General features: G+C 44.3%; 1 protein-coding gene across 3 annotated transcripts in view; it reads right to left on the bottom strand.

The window, feature by feature from the left end:
- CAV1 (caveolin 1) overlaps positions 1-13,244 on the bottom strand; it is a 35,043-nt gene extending 21,799 nt beyond the window's left edge. The window contains exons 1-3 of one of the 3 annotated variants that reach the window (XM_059711610.1): positions 13,226-13,244; positions 12,989-13,060; positions 11,514-11,678 (exon numbers count right to left, since the gene is read on the bottom strand). In XM_059711610.1, coding sequence (XP_059567593.1) covers positions 11,514-11,678; positions 12,989-13,018 — 195 coding nt within the window. In that variant the 5' untranslated portion in view covers positions 13,019-13,060; positions 13,226-13,244. Of the gene's footprint in view, positions 1-11,513; positions 11,679-12,350; positions 12,566-12,742; positions 12,876-12,988; positions 13,061-13,225 lie in introns of those variants that run through there. The other 2 variants (XM_059711612.1, XM_059711611.1) reach the window with 2 other exon arrangements.
- Positions 13,245-13,644: the final 400 nt, after the last annotated feature.

The raw sequence follows: 13,644 nt of genomic DNA, 5'->3' as shown, positions 1-13,644 counted from the left end.
GCTGATGTTTGTTTTTTTTTATCACATATACTAATAAGGTCATTGTAATTGGTGTCATTTGTAAGTTGAGAGTCCTCTTAACTTGTTCATTCTAGTCATTAATAAAATAGTAAATGTGCAAAAACCATGGTCTTGGCTATATATCAGATACCAGTCACACCTGAAATTCACATTGCGCGTCACCACCCTCTTTTGATGGCTACTTCTGAGTTCTGCCTATTCTTAACTGAATCGTAATCCTGATTTCTTATACTTAGCTTGTTGATACGTAAACTATTTGGGGTCAAATGGACAAGTATTACTTTTATACATATTACAATAAATCCATCTCCTCTCATAGGAGATGAGAGAAAGACATCTGCAAAAGGAGCTAGTGGTCCCTTCACTTGGCACAAGCATCATCAATAGTGGAATGAATAATGTCTGACCCCTTTTAGAGGCACTTAAGCATTTTCACTTTTTCTTTTTTCTGTAGAAGAGATCGGAAATCTATGCGAGACCACCTCTGAGGTACAAAGAGACTTCTATTTGTTGGAGTAGTGGATTAATGGTCGCCACCTTCCAGCTAGTAAAATCTCAGAGGTCTGTGTACCTAATATCTAAAAGCAGTAAAGCCAAAAAGACGGAAGAAGGGGCTTGGGGTCTCAAGACTTGTCTCCTTCAGGCTTGGAGGATTTTAGCTTTTTTTTCAGGGATGTCTCCTGACCTAGACATTCCTCTGATGTTTGCCATTGTTTGGGGTGGGGGGGAGACATGAGACATGTCAGGGGTTCAACAGAGAGTCTGTTTATATCTTTCTTGGCAGGGGGATTCTCATGTGGCCTGAGAACAACTCTCAGCCTTAACACCTCTGGACCTAGGGGACAATGCCAAGCAGCCGGAGGGCATCTCTTGGAACCCTGGGAACTTGCCTGCCTGGCTCCCAGATACTTGGGAAATTAGCCTTGTCCTCCAGGCCCTGGGCTGCCACCGGACACATGTATTTGTATTCTGCTAAACATGGAGACTAAAAATCTTAATAAATATATACACATATTAGAACACGTTTTCTCTTTACGTTAGTAAATAGAGAGAGAATGCTTTTGGGTTTCTTTATTAATTGGATAAACTTTTTATTTTTTATTTTTTGTAGTTTATTGATTTCAGACAGAGAGGAAGGGAGATAGAGAGAGAGAGAGAGAGAGAGAGAGAGAGAGAGAGAGAGAGAGAGAAACATCAGTGATGAGAGAGAATCATTGATCGGCTGCCTCCTGTACACCCCCTCCTAGGGATCAAACCCACAACCTGGGCATGTGCCCTTGGCCAGAATTGAACCTGGGACCCTTCAGTCCACAGGCCAATGCTCTATCCACTGAACCAAACCAATGTAAAGACAAAGGTAAAACCCCAAACCTCAAGAAATGCAGATGCGGGGTGAAATCCCAACAAGGCAGGAAAGGTCGATTCCCAAAGACTGGAAGTGAGGTACAGAGCGGAGTGACTGTTAAATTCCTACTCTGAGATTAAGCACAGAGACACATCATCAAAATGCCTGCCTCTTAATGACCTAAACAGCTCACAGTGGCGAAGGGGCAGCTCAGTTGTGTTTTTAGGAATATGCACTTCCTCTGCTTTGACATAATGACCAATAAGAGACATCTTCGCAAGTTTCAATAAAGAAAACAAGATGTGTTTTATATCTGAACCATCAACATGTTCCCGTGAGAGGCAGGAAGTATGTATTTTGTGCAGGTGTCAATCTGTTCTACCAGTTAATTCCCTGGGTATTTGCACAGTACATGGGTCATGCAGATTTCCTTTAAGACAAAATTAAAAAACATTTCCTCCACCCTAAACAATGGTTCATATGAAAGCATGCCATTTTTTTGTTGTTGTTTCCTGAACTCATTGAAAAAGAGTTTAAACTATTTTAAACATTTTAATCTTTGATTGAGTAGTTGACAAAATATATGATGAAAGGATGTCAGTTTTATTAAACTTGGGTTGCCAGGAAAGAAGCTAAAGGGTGAGGTTAGATTGGCGGTTAAGGGCTCCTCCTCTGCATTTTAGTGCAGCGTGAGGGCTGTGATGAAGGGCAGGAGAGAGGTAACACTGGAGAGTGGAGAAGAGAGAAAACATGTTTGGAGTGTGGAAATTTTGCTCATTCAGCTAAAAAAAATAGTGTATGTAGGGGCTACCTGTGATTCCAGGTATAGGAGTCAGTGGCAGGTCATTGCCAACCCATTTGTGACCATATGGTTTTTCTTCCAAACTTGGGCACTTCTAGGCATGAATGGGGACATTACTAATAGTTAGTTACTCAGGGCTGGCCAGTAGTAACTGGTTTATGCGGGACAACCTAGGACATATGAACACCCCCCTCCTATGTCACCATGCGGCTCTGGGCTTGCAGTTGGCTATAAGCCCAAGTGGCCTCAAGGGATGGAGGACCATTAAGCATGTTTGGTTTGGGAACCCTCTATGGCAGTGGTTCTCAACCTTCCTAATGCCATGACCCTTTAATACAGTTCCTCATGTTGTGGTGACCCCCAATTTCATTGTTACAAATTGAACATAATTAAAGCATAGTGATTAATCACAAAAATATGTAATGATATATGTGTTTTCTGATGGTCTTAGGTGACCCCTGTGAAAGGGTAGTTCGACCCCCAAAGGAGTCTCGACCCACAGGTTGAGAACCGCTGCTATGGTGTTTCAAAACTCTCCGGTTTAAATGGGCCTGACTCCCAAGTATTTTCCTGGCAGGAAGAACATCTGGAGCTACTATACAGGGTGACTCATCTGTTATCTTTGGGTGAAACCATCTAAGGTGTATATCTTTAAGCCAAACTTGGGTACAATTACTTCTAAACCTGACCTCACAAATGTAATCATTGGTGAGCTTTGAAAAACAAAGACTCTTAGGCCCCATCTCTAGAAGTGCTAATTCAGTAGACCTGTAATGGGCCCAGGCATCAGTATTTTTAAAAATTACTATTTTAAAAAAATTTTAAAAATTTTAAAAATTTTGGTGAGTCAGCTGCTCAGCCAAATTTGGATTTGTAAAGATGCTAGGAGGTTTTAAAAAGGCTGCAAATGTCGAATTTTCAATAAGAAGAGAGAGTTTTAGAGAACTGGAATATGGTCCATAATTGAATTGCACTTTTTATAGGGCTCAAACATGGGCAGCTTGCATAAAAAATATGCCTCTTATTTTGCCCAGGCCTTGTTTACTGGCTCAGGAACAACTGGAGGCATTAGAGATGAGGAATTTTTGAACTAAACCCTGAAGGTTATAAGGTTTTAACAGACAGCAAAATTTGGTAAAGGAATTTCAGCAAACGTTTTCAAAGGAAACTGCATGAAGGGAGGCAAGAAGATAGCCATAAACTCTGGATGGTGCTCCTATCCATCTTATTCCTTATTGCAGTCCTTCCATGGTGTGCAGTACACACTACTGAGACTTTAAACCAGGGGTCCTCAAGCTACGGCCCGCGGGCCACATGCAAATACAAATATTGTATTTGTTCCCGTTTTGTTTTTTTACTTCAAAGTAAGCTATGTGCAATGTGCATAGGAATTTGTCCATAGTTTTTTTTTAAACTATAGTCCGGCCCTCCAATGGTCTGAGGGACAGTGAACTGGCCCCCTGTTTAAAAAGTTTGAGGACCCCTGCTCTAAGCTTTCTAGCTGAGAGAGGCCACAAAAGCATTAGGCCCTTATATTGAAACCAACTGATCCGATTACTAAATGCATTCATTTTCCTGACTGTTAGAGCAGTGGTTCTCAACCTTCTGGCCCTTTAAATACAGTTCCTCATGTTGTGACCCAACCATAAAATTATTTCCGTTGCTACTTCATCACTGTAATGTTGCTACTGCTATGAATCGTAATGTAAAGATCTGATATGCAGGATGGTCTTAGGCGACCCCTGTGAAAGGGTTGTTCGACCGCCAAAGGGGCTGCGACCCACAGGTTGAGAACTGCTGTGTTAGAGAAAAAGAATTTTGTGCCTGCATATTATCACACTCAAGTTTTAGAAGAAAAAAAAAAGTTGCAAAAATATCTTTTCTTATTCTGGCACAATACTCTTTCCACTCTGTCAGGGTGCCTTTGAGTACCTATGTGTTAGGGATATTTCTAGGGACCGAAGGCTTATTTTTTAGAAACTTCTTTAAAAAGAAATAAAGCATGCGAATTTATTCTTTAGGAGCTCTATGTACATTAACGAAGATTATATATATATATATATATATATATATATATATATATATATATATATATATATACACACACAAGGTCCAGACATTGGAAGAGTGTTTCTTGGCATAAACCATCTTTGTATGAAAATAGCAGCCCTGCCCTTTCTCCACTGCAAGCCCAGCCAGCTGAGTCATGAAAAGGCCCTGAACCCCCCAGGTGCACACAGCCCAGGTCTCCTGGGGACCAGTTCTCTGACCATTTCATCACAGAGAACTTATGTTGAAACTAGGGCAAACTCAAAAGCAGTTTCGCTTGAAATATGCAAGTGTCTGTTGTTTCTATGGACTTGAGGGGGCAGGCTGCATACTGGACTTCCCAGATGTTGCTTACAATTGCAGCTGTTCGTACTTTAAGCCCATTTATGCATATATGTATGTATGTATGTATGTATGCATTTACTTATTTATGTTAATCCTCACCTGAGGACATTTTCCCCATTGATTTTTAGAGAGAGAGTGGAAGGGAGGGAGGGAGAGTGAGAGAGACACATTGATTGGTTGCCTCCTACTCCCGCCCCTACTGAGGTGAGGGATGGAACCTGCAACCCAAGTACACGTCCTTGACTATGAATCCAACTCAGGGCCCAAGTTCTAATCACTAAGCAACACTGGCCAGGGCTAAGCCCCTTTAAAATGTAGCCAACACTGTTATTAATTGGGAGAATTACCCACATTACAAACTTTTTTACAGTTCAAGGGTATTTGGTGTATCTTGTCTTAAATAATATGACATCCTATTCTAGAACCAAAATGGAGCTAACTCTTCAATTTTTTTTTCTACCACAACTAGGAGGTAGAGAACATAAAAAAGACTTTCCATAAGCATTTAAAATGTATATCACTGTTGGCTGAACTTGAAAGTGTTTCAAATTCTTATGAATGAATAATATCCCCCATTTTAGTATAGTTCTTTGCTCAGTGATGTGAGGATAGTTTCCCACATAAGATGATTATAATGCTCTTTTATAAGCTGGGGACTCTGAATTCCATGCAAAATCTCATGTGTGACAGAATATTAATCACCATCTCCCCAAACAAACACACAAACAATAGTCCCAACAGAAGATAATATTACCAATGTGCTGAGTTCTTTGAGATAATCTGATCTTTTAAACCAGTGGTTCTCAACCTTCCTAATGCAGCGACCCTTTAATACAGTTCCTCATGTTGTGGTGACCCCCAATCATAAAATTATTTTCGTTGCTACTTCATAACTGTAATTTTGCTACTGTTATGAATCGTAATGTAAATATCTGATATGCAGGATGTATTTTCATTGTTACAAATTGAACATAATTAAAGCATAGTGATTAATCACAAAAACAATAAGTAATTATATATGTGTTTTCCGATGGTCTTAGGCGACCCCTGTGAAAGGGTCGTTAGACCCGCAAAGGGGTCGCGACCCACAGGTTGAGAACCGCTGTTTTAAACCTTATGCTTTGATTATAGCTATATCGAATAAACTTAAAAATTACTATTATACTGATATTAATCATCAATCACCCTAGAATGATTTCAAGTTGAAAGGAATCACAGAGGCTGTTATTTTGAAACCAACACAGGGATTACCATGTGCATGCCTTTTGCTGACTACTAAAAAAATTTCATGTCTATTTGAGAATCATTACATTCAAGCTTTGGAAAAGAAAATTACAAACGCATATTTGTATTTCCCAGCAAGGATCTCCTCTCAGATGTCTTGATTTGTCTCAGAACTAACATCAGAATGATCTCAACTAATTTCTCTCCTCATGACAATCGTCCAGGGGAATCACATAACCTTGTCTTTCCTTCCCTTGTGATACATTTCAAAATATCTTTTCAGACAGTAACCAAGTGAAAACATGGATAACATTTTAAACTTCTTTAGCCCTAAATTCCTGCTAATGTTAAAAAAGAGGAAGTGGAAGTTAGTCTCATATAACCATTCCGTTCCCTTCTAATCCTAAAATTCCGTCATTTTGTGCTTATATGATTTTATTCCCAATGCTATCACATACTGCCCTCCCCATTTTGGGCAATTATAGTGTAACTGTCCTCTGCTCATCCAGACTAGCTATGTTTTATTACATCCTGTGCCCTTACCAGTCATCTTCCAAAATGCCTCCCTTCAGCATCCATCCTTGTGCTTGAAGTGCTCCTGACTGCACTGCTGACCCGATAGAGTGGACACTTATCATGTGTACTGGGTTCAGGACTCCGCCACCTGGCCATGATGAGCCTTTTCATCTTATGACCGGCCACTCTGTCACTAAAGTCTCTTCCAATAAAAAATGGGCTAGGAGGCATTGCAGGCTCATGACCTCGGAGAGACATTCTCGCTCCCATGCTTTGCTCATTTAGAATGCCCCCCTGTGCTTCTCTCAGATATTTGCATTCCATCTGTCCGGTGTGACCCAACTCAGACTGCATCTCCTTCATGCTCTTCTCCATTAACCTTTCTCTAGTGCATCCCTCTTCTCTCTCCCTAATGCCCTCTCCAAAGTAGGGCCTCCCTAACACTTAATAACATTCCCTTAAACTTTATTGAAGAATGATTAACAAATATAATTGTATATATTTAAAGTAAACAATATGATCATTTGAAATACATCTACATTGTAGGATGATTACCAAAATCAAGATAATTCATATCATGTACTTTTTAAAAACCTTATTATACAATAGTCACTATCACTTATTTTTGATTTATTGTAATATATATTTGGTCTATTTCCAAAATGATGATGAGAGAGCTCACTATAGCAACTGCATAAAACAGCATGCCCATTGGAAATGAAAGTGAAAATTAAAATCCTTATGTGGGAGAGAATAAATAACATGAGTCAATAAAGCTTAATATCTAGTTATATGTTTCCTGGCAGTCCAACCAAAAAAAACCCCTTAGTTACCATGTGGCAGTGACTTACTGTTGTGATATTGTACGTGTGTATTTTTTTTAAACTTTTCATCTGTATGTATCTTGTCGCATAATTCTAATCTTTGCGATTTCTAGAAATTATTTTAGGGATTACCCTTTGTAGTATGTGTTTAGTTCAGCATAGAAGACTTGAATAAGTGAATTAATTGATGGCTAATGTGATATCAGAATTATAAATTTGAAGCCATTTTATTTATCTAGAAATTCCAAATATGTACATAATAATAAACATATAGATGAAAATGGGAACGTAAGAAGAAGACATAGAAATCTTGGAGGGAGAAGGGTCTGAAGTTGTGATCACTTTAATTAGAGGAAATTTTAAGAAGCATTCATAAAAAGGAACACTTGTGCACTGCTGGTGGGAATGCAGACTGGTACAGCCACTATGGAAGACAGTATGGAGTTTCCTTAAAAAACTGAAAATGGAACTCCCATTTGACCCTGTGATCCCACTTCTAGGAATATATCCCAAGAAACCAGAAACACCAATCAGAAAGGATATATGCACCCCTATGTTCATAGCAGCACAATTCACCATAGCTAAGATCTGGAAACAGCCTAAGTGCCCATCAGTAGATGAATGGATTAGAAAACTGTGGTACATCTACACGATGGAATACTATGCTGCTGTAAAAAGGAAGGAACTCTTACCATTTGCAACGTCATGGATGGAACTGGAGAGCATTATGCTAAGTGAAATAAGCCAGTCAATAAAGGAAAAATACCACATGATCTCACTCATTCGTGGACAATAGAGACCATTATAAACTTTTGAACAATAATAGATACAGAGGCAGAGCTGCCTCAAACAGATTGTCAAACTGCAGTCGGAAGGCCGGGGAGGGTTGGGGGGCAGGAGGTAGGGGGGTAAGAGATCAACTAAAGGACTTGTATGCATGCATATAAGCATAACCAATGGACATAAGACACTGGGTGATAGGGGAGGCTAGGGGACTGTCTAGGGCGGGGGGATAAAATGGATACATATGTAATACCCTTTGTAATACTTTAAGCAAAAAAAAATAAATAAAAAAAAAAAGAAGCATTCATAGCCCACTCCTTTTAGATAAATATCAATACAGATATCTCATAATATAGAGCAGCAAACCTTTAGTAATATAAGAAACAAATTCAGTGGAACTAAATGGTATAGACTACTTTATGCCATTAAAGCCAGTGGAATAGGTGGTAAAACACCTTTTTGAAATATAAATTCATGACACAGCCAATTCTGAGTTTTCTTCCCCTCCCTACATAGCTGTTTTGTGGGATGGAGAGGATACTGTAGAGCAAGCATGTCAAACTCAAAGGCAACACAGGCCAAATAAACAAGGTTTAAGTTTATGTGGCGGCAAAAAACCCCAAAAGCTTCAATTTTCATAGAAACGTAGGTTTATTTCTACGGAGACATGCTGAATACAAAGGGCTGAAATGAAGAGTAATCGTTAACATAAAATAAAAGAACATTTTAATAAAAACTAATATTTTTTCTTGAACATTAACTTACCAGACACTGAATAACTGCACAGATCAATAAGCGTGATGCAAATAAACCTATTTTTCTTGTTCTCCGAAAGTGAAATATTTCCTATTGCGCACACCAAACACGTCAGTACAAGACTAATGACGTGGCAATCGGCTGCTAAAATGGTGCACCTGTGTGTAAGGTGGGTAAGGGAAATGAATGCAACTCGATTATAGTAATCAGTCATTAGTGAACGTGTACAATATCCTATAACAGGCTATTGTAAAAATTAGATTATTAAATTTTTATTAAAACGTTTCTTACATACCGTTATATTGGCTGGGCCACAAAAATATCCCTTGTGGGCCGCATGTGGCCCGCGGGCTCTGAGTTTGACATGCTTGCTGTAGATCATACTATGCTGTTCTTCTCACTGTACATCAGGGTTTAATTTCTTCTACATCCAGAGTTATTATTCTAAACTTGGCATAGGAACCTTTTGTAAAATGCAGGGAACACTCACGTCTGGTGCTGCCCAAATGCTCTACATCTACTATGCTGTCTCCTGTGGTAGCCCCTAGTCTCATGTGCTGGGAACTCTTTGTGGCTGGAGTGACGGAGGAACTGAGTTTTAAATTTTATTTTATGTAAATTACTTACGCTTAAATTTCAAGTGGCTAAGTGGCTACAGAATTGGACAGAGCTGCTTTTACAGAGCTGCTTGCCTTCAGAACAGAACTTTCCTTACCTGATTTGGTACCTTTAATCATAGATTCAATTGATTGTTGTTTATTATCATGTGAAGTTTTAAGCTTCCATGCATTAACAGTGAGGCTTTGGATGTCTTTATTATCTTAAGAAATCTGTGCCATCAAAATAAAATTTAGGGAAATTCATTGTTTATTGTCATGGTAACATAAGGAGGATCACCCTGTTTCTGTCGTTGTTGTGTTTATGCATGTACTCAAAGAAAAGGACTAGGAGTCTCTGTAAGGCGAAAGCCCCCTTCCTCCGCCCTCTGGCACGGGGCACTCTTGGGTCTCCCTCCCTCTCTGCAGGGCATCCTGAAGTCCTCTCTACGTGGGGCATCTGAGTAAGTGGGCCTCCCCAAGTCTTCTCAAGGCAGATCTTTTCCGTCTGTCTTGCTTTGCTCACAGTTCTATGAGCAAGTGGGTGGGGTTTGCTCTCTCGAAGCCAGCAGGAGCTTGCCCTAGCCCTCCCTTTTAATTTCTCTAATATGAGGATCCCCACACTTGCTCTCTGAAATGCTACTTTGTAAACTGCTATTTCCTCTAGGCCTGTTATGCCCTTTTTCCATCCGCATTGAAGTCTCTTTTCCCAGCGGGCTCTTCTTTCTCAGCTTAGTCATGCTATGTGTGGAGAGCCACATCCACACTCCTGGCCTCTCTGACTCATCAGGGAGGTTTGCTCGCTCCAGGAACCCCACTCACACTGTGTGGAACAACAGGGAGGCTCCAGCGCAGCCAGCCCTTCCTGACTTCTGCCTCTTTTCCTGGCATCTCTCCTTCTCGCCCAAAGCTACAGGAGAAGGGGAAAAAGCAAAAAATGCCTTTACCCCCTTTAAGGTAATGTTTTTAGTAAATAGTTTATAGCAATTCCCATTTTCAGTTTATAAGCTACTCTGGTTATTGCTGCTACCTTTAAATATCCCATGACCTGGCTAGTAGAAAAACCTGCGAAGGCTCCAAATTTCCTCTTTCCCTCCACCAGCAAGCCAAGAAAGTCCATTCTGACAGTTACATTTTCCTCCTACTTACAGCTTAAATTGTTTCCCTTTTTGAAATCTATTATTCATGAATGTGAACAGTCTCAACTATAGCTTCTTCCATCCATGGATGGGAGGCCCAGTGGGCGAAGTGGTTCATTCACACCGCTGGCTGCTCTGGGATGGTACAGAACTGGGTCTTCACACCCTATCTCCCAGGCCAGGACTATTCTTGGCCCTCCTGGTCCCTCAAAGAAAACCCTCTGCCAAAGATGGCTCACGCCCATAATTTCACAATCCAGATGGGTGCAGACAATAAATTCCTCTGAAAGGGTCAAAGTTAAATAACATCATGAAATAAAAAACTGAGCCCCCAAGTCAGATCTAAGTTTGGCCAATAACCTGTTCAGTTAACCTATGTTTAATCTCACCAAGTACATCCTGCAAGTATAAAAGGGAATTGCAACGGGAATGTCCTTTTAGCTCAGCGAAAGCTGACCCAGGTAGTCACTAAGAAGCAACTTTCCACATCTACCTAGAGGTTTCAATGGGAGAAACCCAGAGCTGTTGCATTATTTGTGATTTTGTAGTTTTGTTCAGTTGTGCACAAGTGCCATGTTTTTTTACAGTTAAAACGCTCTTCATATATGGATCTATATGAGTATCTATGATTATATTTGCATAATCTTTAGATGAAAGCACTTCTACCCACTTGATTGTGTTTAAGAAAATCACTTTAGTTACTTGATTTTTGCTGAGGGGAACCTTTGGCACCTGACCTCAGAAATGACCTGAGTACGTCAATTACTTGTGCAGCGGGCACCACCCTTCACTAGACTTTCAACCTGGGAATGGAGGGGGTGACCTGTTGCACAACCATTTCACCCTTTCAAGCAGGGGGGTCTGTCGCTGCGATCAGGAGCTTCATTTGCCAGGAGAAGAGTGCAGTTACACGAACGCCTACAAAGCCCAAGTCAGCTAAATTCCACCTGAACTAAACAGCAGGCTGGGGGAGGGGAGACCAAGCCCAGAAAACGGGGTGTGTGCGCGCGCGCGCGCGCGCGGTAAAGGCAGAAAAGGATGCACAGGCTGCTGGCCAGAAGAGAGCTGTCCGGGCCCTGACAGCATCCCCTCCGGGGACAGACCTCCCCTTACCTTGACCACGTGGTCGTTGAGATGCTTGGGGTCACGGTTAACCAGGTCGATCTCCTTGGTATGAGCGTCGTACACTTGCCTCTCGTTCATTTCGTCTGCCATGTCCTTGTTGTGGGGCTTGTAGATGTTGCCCTGTTCCCGGGTGGGAACAGTGTAGAGATGTCCCTGCAGAGGGCGGGCGGCCACGAGAGAGAGAGAGAGAAGGGCACCAACAGTTGGAAGAAATTTTCCAAAAGAAAAACAAGCGATCAGAAGTCAGCCTGGCGGCGGGGCAAACCTCCAGGCTCAAAATCGAACAAACCGCTCCCGCAGCGGCGGCGCACGCAGGCAACTCCTCGGCGCCGCCAGCTTTTTAAGAGGATCGGGGAGAAGACACCACACCCCTCCTTACCCGGCAGGGAGCGCCAGCCTCCCGCGCCCGCCGCCAGGGGTCAGGGCAACCCCCTCCGCGCACCGCCCGGCCCCCGCCCTGGCGCGCCTGGCTCCAGGGACCCCGCCTAGACCCGGGCGGCGATGGGGCCGACCCCTGACTTCCCTGCAGCCCCCCTCTTTCATACCCCGAGCGCTTCACCTGTTCAGCTTTCTCGTCCCCGGCCCCTGCCTATTCCCCCTCTCTCCACAATTCCAGTTGCATCCTTGAGATTCAACTTGAACCCCCGGACTCGTGGAATGCCCCCATTTCGTGGCTTCCCGGCAGCGTTTCCCGGGCACCTGCCCGCGCCCTCCACCCTCCTTCTGCCCTTTGCTTCTCCCCCTTACCCCCCTCCCCCCAGCTCCGCTCGCTCCAATCTCAGGGCGGAGCGGTGTCAGCCCCCTAACCTCCCTGGTATCTCTCACCTGCACCACGGCTCCGACCCACCCTTGGCGCCACGGCCGCTACGTTTGGGGGAACGAAGGCTCCACACCCAGGCTGGAGGGTGGTGGAAGGGGTGGTGGTAGTTGCGGGGAGGGAGGTGCGTCCCTCTTCAAACACCCCTGCCTGGCGCCGAGGTGCAGGAGGAGCCCTTGAGGCGGCCTGAGAGCTTTGCAAAGTGCAAACACGGCGCGCACCGCCCGGAGGGCCAGGCGCCCGGCGGGGAGTCGCCGGGACTGTCCCCCGGACGGGACGGCGGGTGAGCAGGCTCCCACCCCGCGCTCCAGCTCCTGCCTCCCAGCCGGCCAGGGGGGTCCCGCCATCAGGTGGCACCGGGACCCGTGGAGAAACTCGTCCTCCGTCAGGGAGACCCAACCTCAAACCCCGACCACCTTCTCCGGGCGCCTCTAGCTCAGGGCCCCCGGTCCTTCCCAGGAGGAAAACTTGAAATATTCCTGCCCCCTCTTCACCTCCCCGCCCAGGCCCATTCCGCAGCCGCTCGGCGCGAGAGTTCTCCAAAGTAGAGAGAGGGCTGGGGCCGGAGGAGCCGCCGGACGCTTGGAGAGGGAGATAGCACAGGCAGGCACCCCCGCGCCCGGCGGGCGCGCACCCCCAAGCCTACCTCGGAGTCCACGTATTTGCCCCCAGACATGCTGGCCCGTGGCTGGATGAAGGCTCTTGAGATTTCCCCGGGCTGTGATTTAAGGGAACAGAGGAAGAAAGATCTTGTATTGTACCGGGGGGGGGGGGGGGGGGGGATGGAGCTGGCGGAGGAGGGCGGGGGGGGGGGGGGCGGTGGCTGGGAGGGAGCCTCCTGGCCGCCCGCCAAGGGTTTGTTCTGCTCCGGGTTGGTCAGGACCTGCGCTGCGCCGGGTCTAGGCACATCCCCAAAGTTCCCGATGCGGAGGGCGGGGAGCGCCCGCAGGGAGCACAGAGCAGTGAGGAAGCGCTGCACCCACGCTGGGCTGCTGGGGCAGATATTTTAAACCCGGGGCAACATCTTCCCAGCTGGGAACCACTGAGAGGCGTCCCGAGGAGAGCGAATGTTTGCTCGGTGCATCATCGCAGCAGGCGTGGAGAGTGGAGACTTCCTACACGCCTGCAAGATAGATGCCCAGTAAGGAAGCCAGAGCTGTAGAAAGGATTCTGCCCTTTCTAAGCCATTTCTTCTCGTCGTCCATGTTCCATCGTGGTCTAAGACACTACCATCTCCTTGTCTCACAGAGGAAGGGATAAAAAAAAATGGCTCGGAACCTTTAGGTGCCGTTCACATCTAAA

The sequence above is a fragment of the Myotis daubentonii genome, chromosome 10, assembly GCF_963259705.1.
Source record: "Myotis daubentonii chromosome 10, mMyoDau2.1, whole genome shotgun sequence".
In the NCBI taxonomy this organism is placed as follows: Eukaryota; Metazoa; Chordata; class Mammalia; order Chiroptera; family Vespertilionidae; genus Myotis; species Myotis daubentonii.
The sequence above is the reverse complement of the archived record's forward strand: the minus strand, read 5'-3'. Positions and strand labels throughout refer to the sequence as shown.